Source organism: Ascaphus truei, chromosome 12, assembly GCF_040206685.1.
Source record: "Ascaphus truei isolate aAscTru1 chromosome 12, aAscTru1.hap1, whole genome shotgun sequence".
NCBI lineage: Eukaryota > Metazoa > Chordata > Amphibia > Anura > Ascaphidae > Ascaphus > Ascaphus truei.
In genome coordinates, this window is record NC_134494.1 from 1,276,629 (window position 1) to 1,296,271 (window position 19,643).

Genomic DNA, 19,643 nt, shown 5'->3' on the forward strand with positions numbered 1-19,643 from the left:
ACAGAGGGGAGAGACCCAATGCAATATGAGAGTTACCGCCCCATATCGCTGTTGAACAACGACCTTAAGCTATACAGCAAAATACTAGCTAACAGATTAAATCCCATCCTACCCAGACTTATCCATAACGACCAAGTGGGATTTGTCTCGGGCCGTCAGGCCTCAGACAACACCCGCAAAATTATAAATTTAATAGATCACATTAACCTTACAAACACCAAGGCAATTCTCCTGAGCCTGGATGGAGAGAAGGCGTTTGACAGAATCAATTGGCTATTCCTAGACAAAACCTTACAAAAATTTGGGTTCAGGGATTCATTTCTAGAGGGGGTCCGAGCACTGTACAAAAATCCATCAGCGGCAATCAAACTCCCGGGAGGTACAGCGCAAGATTTCCAATAACAAATGGTACAAGGCAGGGCTGTCCTTTATCCCCTCTCCTCTTCGCCCTGACGATCGAACCCCTGGCGGCCAAAATACGCGAGAGCACAAACATCCAGGGCGTACCAATTAGCGATACAAATTACAAAATCTCGCTCTTTGCCGACGACATAATACTGTCCCCAACTCAGCCCCAAACATCGCTTCCCAATCTTCATAAAGAATTGGTGGAGTTCGGCAAAATTTCGGACTACAAAATTAATAATGACAAATCAGAAGCCCTACACTTAAATGTATCAGAATCGGACATTAGCTTACTGAAACTGAACTTTAATTATAGATGGAGTTCCTCATACATTAAATACCTGGGAGTGAATGTATCAGGCAACTACCAGTCATTGTACAAATATAATTACCTGGCTTTATTCGGGAAAATCAAAAAAGACCTGGATAAATGGGAAGACTACCAGATCTCATGGATTGGAAGGATGATCTCGGTAAAAATGAATATACTCCCCAGATTGTTATACTATTTCCAGACACTCCCGATCCATGTTCCCAGCCCTGAACTCAAAAATATCCAGAATAGAATGTTTAATTTCATCTGGAAGGGCAAACGGCCCAGGGTTGACAGATCTGTCCTCCTGACGTCAAGAGGAAGAGGGGGTCTGGGTATCCCAGATATTACAAAGTACTATTTAGCGGCCCAGTTGAGTCAAGCCATAGTGTGGAACGCAGACCCGGGTCTCAATTGCTGGCGAGATATTTAATCCCACTACGTTAAAACGCCTTCTCTGCAGGCCCACCTTTGGTGCATAGACAAGGGGGATAGACCACCCCGTAGGTTCGACCTTGGTGCCACCAGACATACCTGGGAAGTTTGGCGGAAATGCAGATCAAAGTTTAAACTAACTGCTCCAGGCTCGCTGCTTACTCCGATCCACAACAATCCCCATTTCCCCGCAGGATTTGAACCAAAACAGTTTGACTACTTCCGTCTGAAGGGGGTTAGGGTGGTCGCCGACCTACTGAGCGATGGAAGGCTGCTGAACTTCCAAGAATTACGAACAAAACACGAGGCCCCAGAATTGAGCCCATTTAAGTATCTCCAAATTAGACATTTTCTCCAAAAATTGTCCCCAAAATTTGAGTATTCTCCCCTCACCAGCTTTGAGAGGCTCTGCCGAACTAGTACACATCAAACAGCATTGATCTCTAACATATACGCTGGTATGGAGAGATCAACAGGCCCCTCCACTCACGACTACATGTCAAAGTGGGCGGCGGAACTAAGTATAGACATAGATAGAGAAGACTGGTAGGATATATGGGACGCTGCTTCAGGAACTTCCATCTGTACCACAAAAAAAGAGAACATCTACAAAATCATGTTCCACTGGTATCTTACCCCAGCTAGATTGAAGCAAATCTACCCCCTGGCCTCAGATCTATGTTGGAAAGGCTGTGGACAGAGAGGAGACATGGCCCACATTTGGTGGTCATGCCCAAAAATCCAAAAATTTTGGCTCTCTATCCAAACTTTAATCCAGGAGGTAACTAGCCTCACATACCAGGAGGTAACTAGCCTCACACCTTCCTCCTGGGAAGGCCAATAGAGAAAATTGACCGCCCAGTAGGAAAATTAATCTCCTCCAGCCTTACCGCGGCTAGGTGTGCTGTGCATTCTCCTGGAAAAAGATCTCCCCCCCTCCATTCAGGCGGTTAAGAGAAGAATAGATGACGTAATTCTTATGGAACGTCTGACGGCGTTTCTCAAACGCAAGACTGCAAGTCACTACAAAATTTGGGACCCCTGGGAGATTCACTGACACCCAAGAGAATCTGATAGAAGAAATTATGACCATCCAGACCACAGCCTGAAGGATGCCAGGGTCAACGGGGCGGGGGAGGCTCACCCCCCCCCCATCTCCATACCTACCACCCCCTCCCCCTCGATTCCCCCCCCCCTCTCTTTTTCAGACCTCTCGCTCCCCTGGTCACCCAGTGACCCAGAGGTCGCGCCACTCTTGGCGGTACACCCCCCCCCCTCCAACATGGAAAATTTGAAAATCAAAGTGTATTATGATATTGTGACGTGATATATGCCTGTAAATTTGCCTGTTTCCTAATAAAAATGTTAAAAAAAAAGAAAAAAAAAATGCTATGTAATTATTACATTACTTGTGCCATTCTCTGAATATTACAGAATATTGTAGCACAGGCACAATACATCCCCTATTTTAATATATGTATTATATGTTGTGGGTCCAGGATCTAACTCTGCACAGTCTCTTCCTGGACCAAAGTACTTCAAATCACTGGGTCTCTTCCCTCTGTCAAACGACATCCTTCTCTTACCCTATCCTTTCCGGCTGCCCAATCATGTATATATGTGGCACTGGGCTCTACATATGACCAAACATCTTGCCTGATCCTGTGTTATTGTTTTGTATAATTACATTTGTCCCTGGATATTGTTTCCAAGTACTTCCCATATTAATGCTCTGATAAGAGTGGTGTGATTATCACTTTTCCCAGCAGCCCTCACCTCTCTAGTCAGCAGGTAGATGATCTCCAGGGTGTGAGTCAAGATGCTCTCAGTCATCTGCTTCTTGTCCTTGTTCATCATCAGTGAGTTAGTGAGATGCAGCAAGAATGGTCTCTGGTCCTTGTGGGAGTGTATGACCCCGTAGTGACCTCTGCAGATAGCGATATATATATATATTGTACTTGTCCTTTAAAGCAATATCGTCCTACAAATGGGGTGACAAAGAGGGATCAAATGCAACAAGGAATTGCGCTCCTACTGTCCGTATAATATTCTGTATCTCTTTAAACACCACAATCCCCTTGCTGCTGTGTGCAGAGCTCCTCCCCAAACGCTCCTATATATAAGACTACCCTTACGGGGAAAAGGGAGACCAAAAAGCGCACCAGCACAAACGGAGCAGGAAGAAACCAGGACAAAAAAATGATTAAAAGGGCACTTTAATGTGGCAAAAGACCCATCCAATGCATTTCGAACGTCGCAGAGTTCTTTTTCAAGGATAAAACACAATTTGATAACATCCATTATATACCTATATATATATATATAATGGATGTTATCACATTGTGTTTTATCCTTGAAAAAGAACGCTGCGACGTTCGAAATGCATTGGATAACATAGGAACACAATAACAAAGCTTTATTGACCATTCCAGCAGAACAAAATACATTGCTGCTAACTGGACAAGCATATTTAAACGAAATAAAGCTATATTAAACTAAACTAATGCTTAATAAAGGGTACTATTATATCAAGGAAAAACATTAACAAGGTGGATTAAAAAACTAGCTGTGTTGCAACTAAGTTATATACAAAAAAAAGTTAAAAATAAAAACCTCTAGACATGATTAAAAAAATGTGCAAGAAAAGTAAATTTAAAGACATATTACACATACATACTGCATAACACAGATTGTGTACCTAAATCATAGGAACCAGGGAAATACAACCATTATAAAATATGAAGTATTATCCACAAGATACATCAAAGAACAATTTAAGCTTACATATTAGCATAATATTTGCATGATAAGGCATAGGTTCAAAGGTTATAATGATAAGAATATAATGTCCAATATAATGACAATTGTCTTATTTAATCTGTATTACCAACTAATTACACCATAATACGTCTATCACAAAAATGTTTACAAAAAATGTGTTAGTTGCCAGTCAATGTTCAAGCCCATAGGGAAGCGCGTTTGGAGAGTGAAGATCCAATACGCCTCCCTGCGGTCCAGAAGGTTGATATGATCACCTCCTCTAGATTTAGAAATAACTGATTCAATCCCCAAAAAGGAAAAATTATTAATTCCTCCCTGACCACATTCAGTGAAATGTTTTGAGACTGGATGATTAGTGTCTCTCAATTTTATGAGCCTTAAATGCTCTAACATCCTGACCTTAAGGGCTCTAGTCGTCCTCCCCACATACCTCTTGCCACAACCACATGTTATTAGATAAATCACAAATTGACTTTTACAATTTATAAAACTGTTAATCTTAAATTCCTTATTTGTCCTTTTTGTCCTGGTTTCTTCCTGCTCCGTTTGTGCTGGTGCGCTTTTTGGTCTCCCTTTTCCCTGTATTGCATTGAGTAGCTGCACAGCCTGCCTGCCTGCCCTACCAGGATGTGAGTATTTGCATATTTTTCAGGGGAACCTGCCAATGAGACTGATGGTGAGTGGGTTGCACCACACACCACCTGTCTTCAGGAGGATAGTACCCATTATATGACACAATAGGTACTATATCAATTGTTAGTACCCTGGTACAGTGGTCTGGCTTATTATCATTTTGAGATATACCTGCATTTGAGCGCTTCAGCTATTTTCCATACCCTTACGGGGAGTCTCAGACAAACTAAAAAAGCAGAATGCACACAAAGCGCACCAGGTATTAGTGCATGGGCTCACTAAATGGAGATGCTATAATAAACCGCTAAAATCACATATAAGGTGTCAACCTATTTTATTTAGCATGTCAACCGACCCCATACATATAACAACAATTAAAACCCACTAGGATAAGAATGACTAGTTAATAAAAACAAATTACTTTCCCAGTGGTACATAAAAAACATATGATAAGTGTTATGCACTAGACCATATGGTCTAGAAACAAGAGAACTACTTCCTACTGACAGTAATACGATGCAGACCCAGAAAGCAGTAATAATCCGCCCTGAGGGAAGTGGGAACAGTCGGATGGGGACAAGCAGGCTTACCACATGGGGATACTGAAATACAGTCCGGACTGTATCCGCATGTGATGCTGGAATCTACACCAGCACTCCTCCGCGATACCACCTCAGCCAGTGCACATGCGCGTCAGGTGACCCCTGCGTAACCTCTATGCGTTTTGGAACTGCATCCTTCGTCAGGATTACTTATCATATGTTTTTTATGTACCACTGGGAAAGTAATTGGTTTTTATTAACTAGTCATTCTTATCCTAGTGGGTTTTAATTGGTGTTAGACAAAGAGGGATGTATATGTCACCCAGCAGTGACAAAAAAAGGATACAATGGAATAAGTGTCCTCTCTGTCTGTGTAGCCCTGCAGTGACAGACACTTAAGTAACCCATTAATTTATAAGAATACTAGCTTTTGTGCCCGGCTTTGTCCGTCTCCCCCCCCCCTCCCACCCCCCCTGTTGCTGGCACCACCCCCCCACCCCCACGAACCCTCCCCCCCGCTGCTGGATGTAGTGCAAGGTGAGATTTGTCTCTGTCTGTGTGTGTGTCTGTGTGTGTCTGTCTGTGTGTGTATATGTGTGTGTGTCTGTGTGTGTCTCCCCCGCTGCCGGAAACATGTCCCCCCCCTGCTGCCAGAACATCCCCCCACGCTGCTGTGGCATGTCCCCTTGCTGCCGGCACATTTCCCCCTCCCCTCCCCCCGTTGGTACATCTCCCTGCGCTGGTGGCAAATTTTACCGCCCGCCCCACCCCCGTTGATACATCTCCCCCCGCTAGCTGGCACATCTCCCCCCCCCCCCCCCGCTGTTACATCTCCCCCGTCTCCCCCCGCTAGCTGGCACATCTCCCCCCGCTGGCACATCTCCCCCGCACATCTCACATCACACACACACACAGAGACACACAGACACACACACACAGCCCCGATCTAGGCAAGGACACGCCTCCTCCCTTAGCAGCCACGCCCCCCGCTCCTGCTCTAACAGATTTGCTGGACAGCAGAGTAAAACTTAGAATGTCCATAATTTGGGAGGTGAGTCACATTGGAAGCTCAAAATAGTTGCGTTGACTTAGGCCTCGGTCCCGCTGCGCTCGTTGGCGCGGGCGGCGGGTCGCGAGTTCCCCACCAGCAGGGGAATCCTCGCGAGCCGGTCCCGGTCCCCACTGGCTGCACAGCTGATTACACGCTGTAGCGCGTCAGCCGCTGGAGACACCAGAGAATGGTGTTTTCTAGCTTTGACGCGTGACGTGTGTGGCTGTGAGCCAATGGGGAGGGGAGGCTTCGGGAGGAGGAGAGGCTTCGGGAGGAGGAGAGGCTTCGGGGAGCGGGGAGGGACAGCAGGTGAGTGCCTTTCTCTGTGTGTGTGTCTGAGTGCGTGCATGCCTATCTGTGTGTGTATGTGTGTGCCCGAGTGCGTGAGTGCCTGCCTCTGTCTGTGTGTGTGTGTGTGTGTATGAGTGCCTGCCTGTGTGTGCGCGCGTGTGTGTGTGTATGAGTGCGTGAGTGCCTGCCTGTGTGTGTGTGCGCGTGTGTGTGTGTGTGTGTATGAATGAGTGCCTGCGTGTGTGTGTTTAAACTTACTTTCCAGCTCCAGCCCGAGTCCGTGGAGGGAGGGGGGGGAGAGTAGCGGGTCCCTCCGCTCAAGCCACGCCCCCCCTCCCTGTCAAACCGCCCACCTCCCGCCCACCTCCCGATCAAACCTCCCACCTCCCGCCCACCTCCCGATCAAACCTCCCACCTCCCGCCCACCTCCCGCTCCGGCTCCCGCTCCCTACAGACCGCAGATCGCGGTCTGTGTATCTCAGCGCACCGCCTGTCAGCAGCGCAGGTGCGCTGACTCTGGGAGCGGGGCCTTAGCCTTACAAATCCACAGCAGAATGTCCAGTGAAAGTTTTGTTGTGCTACGTGGTGCAGTTTCTGAGATTTTGATGCTTCGGACATACAAACAAACAAACGGAATCCAACTTAGAATTATAGTATAGATATACATCTATATCTCTGGGAGGAAAAATAGAGGCACTTTGCTCCTGTTATTAACAGATCAAAATAAATTACGCGAATGCATGTTAAACATTACCAATATATTTGAAAAACAACAATATTAAAATGAATGTAAATCACAATTGCTAAAATGACCATAAAAAATATCAAACGGTCAAAAATGATAATCCCAAGTGCAGACTAGGTGGAATTGAAATACGGCTCCCCTCACACTAGAATAAACACTATCCTTTTAAAATGTACCTTGAAAGGTATTCTTTGGGGGGTTCTGCAGAGTATGAGGGGTCATTGATAAGAAGGTATTCCAAAAAGAGCACATTTAATAGATATGGAAATATCATGGGCCTGACAGTAATTTGCCAGAATAACAAATAGATATGTGTATCTGTTGCGATAACACAAATCAAATATTACAACAAAAAACAGGGGTTTCTATGTATAATCTCTGATACCTGTTTCCCTTGCAAAAATAGACGTTACATGATTATTTTTACTATGCAGGTGCGAATATTCAGTAAGCAGACGTAACAGTGAAGATGGCATTTGTATGTACTTCTTTATTTATATTGCGCCATTAATGTACATAGCGCTTTACAGTAGTAATACAAGTGACATAATAATATAAATAACAAATAAAACAAACAACACATAATGGGAATAAGTGCTTCAGACAAAAGTAACATTAGGAAAAGGAATCCCTGCTCCAAAGAGCTTACAATCTAATTGTCAAGTAGGAAGAACGTGCAGAGACAGTAGAAAAGTGTTCTGGTTAGTGTGTCTGCAAAAGGCCACGGTCAATGAATACGGTGTATAGTATCAGCCACGGTTACCCATATGCATCATTAAGGAGGTGTGTTATAAGATATTTATTAGACCACCTGATGAAGGTCATGTGTGAACAAAACATGTTACATAGTTACATAGTAGATGAGGTTGAAAAAAGACGTAGGTCCATCAAGTTCAACCTATGCAAAATTTAGACAACAGATACTTTATCCTATATCTATACTTACTTATTGATCCAGAGGAAGGCAAACAAAAAACCCCAGTGTCATATCATCCAATGATATCTCATAAGGGGAAAAATAAATTCCTTCCTGACTTCAAGAATTGTCAATCGGATTAATCCCTGGATCAACATCCTTCCCATGTATACTTATTTGGTATATCCCTGTATACCTTTCCCATCTAAAAAGATGTCCAACCTTTTTTTGAACAAATCTATTGTATCTGCCATCACAGTCTACATGGGTAATGAATTCCACATTTTAACTGCCCTTACTGTAAAGAACCCTTTCCTTTGTTGCTGGTGAAATTTCCTTTCCTCCAACCTTAAGGGATGGCCCAGAGTCCTTTGTACTGCCCGTGGGATGAATAGTTCTTTTGAAAGGTCCTTGTATGGTCCCCAAATATATTTATATATAGTTATCATATCCCCCCATAGGCCTATTTTCTAATGTAAATAAATCAAATTTAGCTAGTCTCTCCTCATAAATTAGACTGTTCATCCCCTTTATTAATTTGGTGGCTCTTCTCTGCACTCTTTCTAGTTCCATAATGTCTTTTCTTAGGATTGGTGCCCAAAATTGTACTCCATATTCAAGGTGTGGTCTTACTAATGCTTTGTAAAGGGGTATAATTATGTTTACTTCCCTTCCATCCATTGCATGTTTGATGCAAGATAATATCTTGTTTGCCTTTTCAGCTACTGCATGACTTTGGGCACTATTGCTAAGCCTGCTGTCTACAAGCATTCCTAAATTCTTCTCCATCAAGGATTCCCCCAATATATCTCCATTTAATTTGTAAGTCTCCTTTTTATTCTTGCATCCCAAATGCATAACCTTACATTTATCTGTATTAACCCTCATCTGCCATTTACCTGCCCACATTTCCAGTCTCTTCAAGCACTTCTGAAGAGAAATTACATCCTGCTCGGATTCTATTACCTTACACAATTTAGTATCATCAGCAAAGATGGAGACTTTGCTCTCAATCCCAACCTCAAGGTCATTAATAAACAAGTTAAAAAGCAGAAGTCCCAGTACCGATCCATGAGGTACTCCACTCACAGCTTTAGCCCAACCTGAAAAACTTCCATTTATGACAACCCTCTGTTGTCTGTCCTTAAACCAGTTTTCAATCCAGGAGCATATATTATTACTGAGTCCAATTTTCTTTATTTTGTACACCAGCCTTTTGTGTGAAACCGTATCAAAAGCCTTTGCAAAATCTAAGTAGACCACATCAACTGCATTACCCTGGTCTAAATTCCTACTTAACTCCTCAAAGAAACAAATAAGGTTAGTTTGGCATGATCAATCCTTCATAAATCCATGCTGACTATTACTAATAATTTTGTTTTCCATTAGGTATTCCTCAATATTATCCCGTATTAAACCTTCAAGTAGTTTCCCCACTATTGAAGTCAGGCTTACAGGTCTGTAATTCCCCGGTTGTGATCTAGCTCCCTTTTTAAATATAGGCACCACATCTGCTTTACGCCAATCTTGTGGTACTGAGCCTGTGGAAATGGAGTCCTTGAATATGAAATATAATGGTTTGGCTATTACTGAGCTTAACTCCTTGAGAACTCTTGGATGTATGCCATTGGGGCCAGGTGCCTTATTTACTTTAATTTTTTTCAAGTCGCTTATGAACTTCTTCCTCAGTATAAGGATCCGCGCTGCGGGTACCCCCGCTTCCAGCACCTCCTTACCTTTTCTCCCTGCTGCTCGGGCTCCTCGGTGGCGTGCCTCAGTCCTCGCGGTCTCTCCCATGGCTGCTCCCGCACTTCCGGGGCGCGCGGACCCAGGCTTCCATTTACTGGCGCCGTGCGCCTGACCCAACCTCCTCAAGTGCAGTGCGCGCATCACACTCTTCCCTGCCCCTGCTCCACCGTGTCCGTCCCCTAGACCCTTCTCTCCTATCAGGATCTCCCCCAGTCCGCTCCTCCGCTCCTCCCCTTCCTCTGATAGGTCCCAGACCACTATTTAGTCTCCCCTCACCATTACCTCCTTGCTCTGCATAGCTTCTGTACCTTGTGTACAAGCTGTCTGCTTGTGCTTGGTTATCTTGTCTTTCAGTTCCCTGTTCCTGTCCCTGGATATTCTGCTGACCTCCCCGGAATTTGATCCTTGGCTTTGGACATCGACCACGCTGCTCTCTGGTACCCCTTGGACTTGGCTTTGGACTCTCTACTTTGCTGACCTCTATATCCTTTGGACACGGCTTATGGACCCCTACTATGCTGCTGTCTCCACTCCACGACCCAGGCTTACAGATACTCTACCACGCTGCCCTCTCTACACCTAGACCATTGGCTTACGGACTTTACCATTTAACACCAGAGTTTGCAAGTACTGAACTTTGTCTATTTTTGTTATCAGGACCATTTACGCTACTGTACTACCACACTCCGGCCGTGCCCCCGTTTGCTGTTAGGTGTGTGGTATTACTCCTTTCCACCTCAGTCCCAGGGTCTCGTCTGGCTTGTGGGCAGGCCGAGCGTTACACTCAGTTAACCAATTGTTCATTAATATGGAGGTTCTGACTTCCTCCTGCGGCACTACTATTGAACTTGATTCTTCCCTGGTAAACACAGATTCAAAGAATTTGTTGAATACCTCAGCTTTTTCCTTATCTCCAATAATCTGCCTACCCATCTCACACTGAAAGGGTCCTATACTGCACCGACACACTTTATTCGAGCAAATACCCAGTATGTACCTGGCAGATACCTGGAATGCGCCGCTCCTCACCTCTGACAAGCCCCGTTGCGTTTGCCTTCCCAGCCTGGGTTCATGCCTGGCTGACGGGCGGCTGATCTTTTAAATGATAATGATTAGGATTTAATAGGCTGCAATGCTTCGCGTGTCTACCAGATGGCATAAATTCATGAATTGTAATGCAGTATATATATATATACTGTGCAGTATTGCAGCCAGCGGGAATAAAATGCTTCAATCCCTGCCTGGAAAATACCTCAATGCACTCGGGCAGAAAACAGTCACAAACCTCAATACACACGGGTATACCCGAATTCGTGGGACTAGCCGAGCTCGAATAAAGTGTGTCGCCAGTGTATTTTCTTTCCTCATTTTTTTGTTATTAAGGTACTTAAAGAACTTTTTAGGGTTGACCTTACTTTCTATTGCAATCCTTTTCTCATTATCCATTTTTGCGCATTTGATTGCCCTTTTGCAATTTTTGTTACATTCCTTATAATTCTGATACGATGTCTCTGTCCCTTCTGACTTAAAGAATTTAAACGCCTTCATTGGTTTTGACTTATTTCGTTTATACGTATTACCGAAGGGTATACACTGATAAGTGTGCTTTTCTAACAATGTTTTAAAGACTGCCCATTTATCTTCTACATTTGTCCCTGCAAAAACATCATCCCAGTGTATTACTTGTAGATTAGACCTCAGTTTATTAAAATCTCCCACGTTGTGGTAGATATGTACATTTCCCCTATTTCCTTTGCCCCTGTAACGCATAGCTCAAGACAAACGAAGCACGACTGCGGTGCTGAGGTAAGGAATTGGTTAACGCCTTCCCACAGCCATGCGTGTGCGCCTAGGATGTAGAGTAGTCGTTCAAGCCAGGTCAGGGTTATAGATTGGAGAATAGTATAAGTACTTGCCAGGTCTGGAGAGGAGAGTTGCAGATCGTCAGAGTACATAGCCAGGTTCAGGATAGGAGAGTATCGGATCGTAGGAGTACTTAGCCAAGGTCAGGACTGGAGACAGGAGAATGGTCGTTCGTAGCCGGACCACGAGAGGAGAGATGCAGAATCCAAGAGACAGGCAGGGTCAGGCAACAAGAGGTTAAAAAGCAAGGCAAGGCATGGTCACAGGAACTAGAATGCAGCAAGGCACGACGTTACACTAGACTATGCTCAGCAAATGGAAAGAAAAAGTTGCATGGTGCTCTAAACAAAAATCACAGCAAACAATAATAGTTCATTTGCATATACAGCGGATTACCCCTCCAAAGAAAGCAAAAAATAAGGCTAGGATATTAGATTACACCCATACACCTGTTGGATGTGTAACTGGAAAATAAAGTCCCACATGCAATGAGGTAAGGACAGTATACACCTGCCGGTGTCCAGCACTAATACAGCATCATGGTAATAACATGGGGTAACAGACAAAATCCTTGCAGCCACTATAGGAAAAAGGAGAGTGAAAAAGGCTCACTTAAGAGTATAACTCACACAGTTGTAGAGCCTGGTATATCACTTCTCCTGGGGTGTACCGTGCCTCCGTTGATGTGGATGAACAGGAGCAGAGAGAGAAAAAAAACGAAGCACTGGTTCCACTGAAGTAAAAAACAGAACACCTACGTGTTTCGGGCTTATGGCCCTTTATCAAGGTGAATAGAAATACCTAAACAAGAGCATTTAAATACCTTAATTCACACGTCCCGCGTCACGTCCTGCGTCACTCTCCCCTCTGAACCAGGAAGTGGCGGCGGATTGGTCACGCCAGCACTGAATTAAGGTATTTAAATGCTCTTGTTTAGGTATTTCTATTCACCTTGATAAAGGGCCATAAGCCCGAAACGCATAGGTGTTCTGTTTTTGTGCTTTTGATCCATTAAACTTTTATTGTGGGAACGGACCTCTGTGTTAACTTTTACTTCAGTGGAACCAGTGCTTCGTTTTTTCTCTCTCTGCTTATGCTCAGCAAAGACTGAATGCAGTAGGAAGGTATATAAAGGAGGAGCCTCCAATAGCCAGCCAGGGTGGAACCAGGAAGACCTCAATTGGCTGCTGGGGCACGAAGGCGTGCCCTAGGATGCAGCTTAATAAGTGATGGGGAAGGAACCGATCGTGCACCGACCCGCGCGTGTCACGGAGGTCAGAGGGCGGAGCGCGTCACTCCCACGCTGGTCCTAGACGTCCCTAGAGCGAATGGGGTGGGACCGATCGCGCGCCGACCCACGCACGTCACGGAGGTCAGGGGGTGAAGACCGAGGCACCCGTCACTCCCACGCCGGTCCTGTCCATCACCAGAGCGGGGACAGAGCTTGGAACGCCCGTCAGCGGGGAGGCTGGACGAACGCACCCGTCGTGCATCAGAGCGGGGGGAGGAGACAGAATCCGCGGACAGGGAATCAGACCGCACAAGATCCGCACACGCATAGTGGGACCACGAGATCGCACATCCTCAGTGTCTGTCACGGAAGGGTTGTTGAGGTGAGGAGACGGTCTGCGACCGCCAGGATGGCGAATCCTCACACACTGTGCATTTTGAATTGGGAGAGTGTGAGTTTATTTCTTTATTCTCCGTGTTTTTACCCTATATTAAATGATGTTTTGCTATGTTAATTGAAAGATGCGATTAATTATGGCATTATTACTAATACAGAACGTACCCTCAGCCACATGTTGCCATTGTTTATAACAGCGGTGCCCAAACTGGGAGGCGCGACCCCATGGGGGGGGCACGAGACTGCCGATGGGGGGGCGCGGGGTTTACAGAGGCCCCGCGCGCTTCCTGAAGGGGAGCTTCAGGGCCTCCATAAACCTTACTTACCTTGGCTTCGGCGGCTTCTTTCCTGCATCGCCATGGCCGCGAGGTCATGTGACGTCACGTTGCTATGGCAACGTGACGTCATGACGCCGAAGCGCGGGTAAGTGGGGGTTAGGGAGAGGCGGGAGTGAAGGGACCGCTAGCAAGGGGGCGCAGGGAAAAAAGTTTGCGCCCCCCTGATTTATAACATGCCTAAGGTATGTAAGGAATACAATAAAGTTGGAGCGCAGAGAGAAAAGGGTGGTGTTAGACAAAATCACTTTAATGGGTAAAATAACATTTAAAACTTACAATTAGTAAAGCTGCATCGCCCATGGGGTTCCCAAGCCTGTCCTCACTAACACTGCCTCCCTCGGCAGTGTCCTACTGCGAGTCGCTGCCCTGCTACAACCCGGAAGTAGAAGTCCAATACAGGGCTCTCTCGCGAGATCACTACTCAGGAAGTGCTGGCTCTGGCTGGATAATAAAAATGAACCCCCGATGGGCTATAGGTACCACTCTCCAAGACCGAGTGTGTACCCTATATTCTATGCAACCCCTCAACGCGTTTCGCACAATCTTGCGCTTCGTCAGGAGGTAGTATACATCTCAGGGGGCTGCCTTATATAGGCCACCACTCCCCTAATCATGCTAAATCTCATACACTTGTGCATACTTGTTACAATGAATAATTAATGATCCTGTGATTAGACAAATACTCTCAACATGACATACATAACAACAAATCACAATTATCTTATACATTCGATTTAAAACCTTTTCCCCTAAAATTTACTTTCAAATTACTGTAAATGTTCCTTAAAATACTCCCTAACTTGTACATAGATCCTTAGATCATTCACCTGCTAGTCAGCATGTTGGAATTGCCTACTCTAATAAAACTTAATCTAGTTACAGATCACTAAACATGTTTTATATTTTATATATAAAATATCTTTATTCTCTTTCACCTATTTAAAAATTAATTAAAAAGTACCAACTAGAATTTTAAAAAACTGTTCAAATTAAAAACCATTATTTTTCTTGTTATAAAATTAGTATCCATATAGCTATCTCAGGAAGGGATTTAACTCTATCATTTCATTCAGACCATCAGGCATTTTACTTTTAAGTGTGTATATCCAAAATTGTTCGCGTTGGAGTAACTTTAAATCTCTATTCCCTTTTCTAATGTCTTTTTGGACTATCTCTAAACCTCTAAACCTTAGACCTTCAGGTAACCCATTGTGGTAATGTAAGAAATGTAGGGACAGATTGTGTACTTTTTTGCCATGTTCCACATTGCGTTTGGCGTTTCTAATACCGTTCACATGTTCGCCAATTCGCACTTTTAGTGGTCTTATAGTTTTCCCAACGTAACATTTGTTGCATGGACATGTGATAATGTACACTATAAAATTTGTTTGACATGTAATAAAATCTTTAATTTTATATTCTGACCCTGTTTGTTGATTCACAAAGACCTTATCAGTGGACATGTATGGGCACATTACACATTTCCCACATTTGAAATTACCCAAAGGTTTCGTCAAAAAGTGTGTTTGCTTTAAAACTTTAGATCCCTTTAAAAAACTAGGGGCCAAAATATTTTTTACATTTTGTGCCTTCCTAAAGATAACCTTGGTTTATCCTTAAGTTTTTTGCCTAGAATGGGATCCATTTTTAACACCTCCCAATGTTTGTTCACCAAGTGTCTAATTTTGGATTCCTGTTTACAAAAGTCTGTTATAAACATAGGTGTTGTGTCATTACTATCGGATCTCACTTTTCTTTATGGTGCTAGTAGTGTGTTTCTGGGTCTATTTTCACTTTTGATAAAGGATTTCTGTATTAGATCTTTATCATAACCTTTCTCTATAAAGCGCTGTCTTAAAATGTTAGATTGTTCATTGAAATCCTTAGGTTCTGAACAATTTCGTTTCACCCGCAAAAATTGCCCATATGGTATATTATTGAGCCAATTTACAGAGTGATTGCTACTAAAGTCTAGATAAGAGTTAGCATCCACCTTCTTAAAAAAAGTTTTGGTAACTATACGGTTGCCTACAGCTTTTAGATTGAGGTCCAGAAAATTGATTTCTACAGAATTAGTATCTCCACTTAGAACAATATTTCTATCATTTTTATTTAGGAATGCAATGAATTTATCTAGTAAATCTTTAGTTCCAGACCAGATAATTAGAATATCGTCTATATACCTGCCGTAATAAACCAGATATTGGCAAAACTCATTATTAATCCACACAAAATCTTCTTCCCATTTGCCCATGAATAGCCCCGCATAGTTTGGGGCAAAGCGGGTACCCATAGCTGTTCCATTTACTTGGATAAAATATTCACCCTCAAACAGGAAATAGTTATGTTGTAGAATGAACATGATGCTATCTACAATAAACTCCTGTTGTATGCTCGATAGCGTGTTATCGTTGTACAAGAAATGCGACACCGCCTTGGTTCCCAAACCATGTTCAATGCATGTATATAAAGAACTTACATCTAATGTTGCCCAAATAAAATGCTCCTCCCACTGGATCTTGTCCATTTCATTTAGGACTGCCCTACTATCTTTAATGTAGGATGGAAGGGCCATAGTAATTGGTGCCAAGAAGGTATCTACATATTTCGACAGATTAGCAGTTAGGGAATTTATACCCGATATAATAGGTCGTCCAGGGGGGTTATTCAATGTTTTGTGGATTTTTGGGATATGATATAGTATAGGTACTCGTGGATGGCTATTATAGACATATTGGAATTCTTGGGAACTTAGAATGCCTCTCTCTTTTGCATCCCTTAGAAATCTATCTAGATATCCCAAATATTCATTAGTTGGATCTGTCCCTAGTTTCTGATATGATATTTTATCATTGAGGAGTCTATAGGCCTCACCTATATAGTCTTCGCGATTTTGTAGCACTGTACCGCCCCCTTTATCCGCTTGGCGTATAATTAATTGCCTATTTTCGTTTAGACTTTTTATAGCTTCCCTTTCATTGCGGGTAAGGTTGTCATTGGCCATATAGTATCGATTGTTGTTACATAGTGTTCGAATCTCCTGTTCTACTAATTTGCCAAATAGTTCTATATATGGCCCTTTTGATTCATGGGGATAAAAAACAGATTTAGGTTTTAGACCTGTATGTACAGTGTTTTTCCCCAGGTCACTTTCCTCATATAAACTTAGCAGGTTATGGTAGGTATTTTCGATTTCAAATGAGGCATCGTTATTAGATGCGTGGGGGTTGGTTTCATTAGGAGATGTACCACTGACATTATTTTGATTATCATTGATTTCAAATAGATCAATCCATTCACTTTCGTTGTTCCAATCATTAGGTGTGTCCCCCTGGGGAAATTAAAGATTTTATTACATGTCAAACAAATTTTATAGTGTACATTATCACATGTCCATGCAACAAATGTTACGTTGGGAAAACTATAAGACCACTAAAAGTGCGAATTGGCGAACATGTGAACGGTATTAGAAACGCCAAACGCAATGTGGAACATGGCAAAAAAGTACACAATCTGTCCCTACATTTCTTACATTACCACAATGGGTTACCTGAAGGTCTAAGGTTTAGAGGTTTAGAGATAGTCCAAAAAGACATTAGAAAAGGGAATAGAGATTTAAAGTTACTCCAACGCGAACAATTTTGGATATACACACTTAATAGTAAAATGCCTGATGGTCTGAATGAAATGATAGAGTTAAATCCCTTCCTGAGATAGCTATATGGATACTAATTTTATAACAAGTAAAATAATGGTTTTTAATTTGAACAGTTTTTTAAAATTCTAGTTGGTACTTTTTAATTAATTTTTAAATAGGTGAAAGAGAATAAAGATATTTTATATATAAAATATAAAACATGTTTAGTGATCTGTAACTAGATTAAGTTTTATTAGAGTAGGCAATTCCAACATGCTGACTAGCAGGTGAATGATCTAAGGATCTATGTACAAGTTAGGGAGTATTTTAAGGAACATTTACAGTAATTTGAAAGTAAATTTTAGGGGAAAAGGTTTTAAATCGAATGTATAAGATAATAGTGATTTGTTGTTATGTATGTCATGTTGAGAGTATTTGTCTAATCACAGGATCATTAATTATTCATTGTAACAAGTATGCACAAGTGTATGAGATTTAGCATGATTAGGGGAGTGGTGGCCTATATAAGGCAGCCCCCTGAGATGTATACTACCTCCTGACGAAGCGCAAGATCGCGCGAAACGCGTTGAGGGGTTGCATAGAATATAGGGTTCACACTCTGTCTTGGAGAGTGGTACCTATAGCCCATCGGGGGTTCATTTTTATTATCCAGCCAGAGCCAGCACTTCCTGAGTAGTGATCTCGCGAGAGAGCCCTGTATTGGACTTCTACTTCCGGGTTGTAGCAGGGCAGCGACTCGCAGTAGGACACTGCCGAGGGAGGCAGTGTTAGTGAGGACAGGCTTGGGAACCCCATGGGCGATGCAGCTTTACTAATTGTAAGTTTTAAATGTTATTTTACCCATTAAAGTGATTTTGTCTAACACCACCCTTTTCTCTCTGCGCTCCAACTTTATTGTATTTCTGACTGTTGTCCCGGGTGATCGCCAGAGGAATTGGGAGCTGCGGGGGAAAGGTGGATAAACAGAGATATCCAGGAGAAACAGACGAGCGCAGTCTCCTTTTCTGCTGGGAACTAAGGTATGTAAGGACCTTACTAACCCACCAGGCAGGACCATTATTTCTGGAGTGGAGTCCATGACATCTAATTTATCAAGGTAAGTGGATCCTTTCCTACATCCCTATGTAGTTACTCTCAAATCGTATATTAGAGACTCATTGCATATTGTGAATTCCATTAGCAACATCAACTTTCAAATTGGCATTGCTGTATGTCGAGGCCTTATACACCAATATAGAGCATCAGAAGGGCCTATTGGCCATTAAGCATTTTTTCTTTTTTGGGGGGCAACAGATTCCCTCCAAACCGAATTGAGTTTATTTTGTCTCATGATTATTTTTTATCCGATAATAAATTTTATTTACAGGTCTGTGGAACGGCCATGGGGGCCAGCTTCGTTCGCCCCCAACTATGCTAAACTTTTCATGTGTTATTGGGAACAAACTTCATTTTGAACAAAGAGCTTGGGGCGGGCCTAGTCCAGTATGGCCGTTTCATAGACAACCTTATTAGGATTTGGGATGGGGAGGAAGAACCCTTAATAATAATGATTGGGGCTTAAAATGTACACACTGGAGTTTCAGTATAGCGCTAGCGCAGTGAAAATACGGCAAATAATTTAGCCAAAATGATTAAGGTACCACACAAACATTAAACAACATCAGTTTATGGAGAAATATCACTCTATATCCACCCAGATGCCTCCAAAATGTCAAAGGCTGTAGAAAGGGGAGCGAAGGACACTTCCAAAATGGCTGACGGCCACAAGGCACTGACTAAGGACAAAGAAGAAAATGTGGTTGCAACCAACCAACCTGCTACCAGGTCAGTGGCCAGAGAATTCTTTCCAAAATTAGAACAAAACAGACAAAATAAAAATATCAACAGATGCTCTAAAAAAATAACTTACCGCGCACACTTCCAGGGTTGAAGAGAAGAGGCCAGAATCAGCACCGTGGAAGATGACCTGTGTGAGACTCAGCAATCAGTGAAAAGGAGCTGCAAAAAAAACAAAAAAAAACAGGATCTTAAGAGGAAAAACTGGATGACCTGAAAAACAGATCCAGGCGCAATAATATTAGAATCATTGGGGTACCAGAATCCCTGAAGCAAAACCAGTTCATAGACTTCTGTGAAAAACGGCTCCCATTTTTAGGAATACCCAATAAAAATTGAGAGAGCACATAGAATGGGCCCTGGGAGACAAGATCAGGGTAATAAACCAAGACCTATTATAGCAAAGATCCTAAACTTTAATGATAAACTTAAAGTTCTGAAAGCATTGGAGGAAACAGAC

At 43.0% G+C, this 19,643-nt stretch overlaps 1 protein-coding gene across 5 annotated transcripts in view; it reads right to left on the bottom strand.

The window, feature by feature from the left end:
- The window catches only part of LOC142464295 (uncharacterized), a 181,565-nt gene that overhangs the window by 94,808 nt on the left and 67,114 nt on the right, over positions 1 to 19,643 (bottom strand). For 2 of the 5 annotated variants that reach the window (XM_075567768.1, XM_075567772.1), the window contains exons 2-3: positions 19,257 to 19,396; positions 2,930 to 3,134 (exon numbers count right to left, since the gene is read on the bottom strand). In XM_075567768.1, the coding sequence (XP_075423883.1) occupies positions 2,930 to 3,010 (81 nt within the window). In that variant the 5' untranslated portion in view covers positions 3,011 to 3,134; positions 19,257 to 19,396. The remainder of the gene's footprint in view (positions 1 to 2,929; positions 3,135 to 19,256; positions 19,397 to 19,643) is intronic. The other 3 variants (XM_075567769.1, XM_075567771.1, XM_075567770.1) reach the window with 3 other exon arrangements.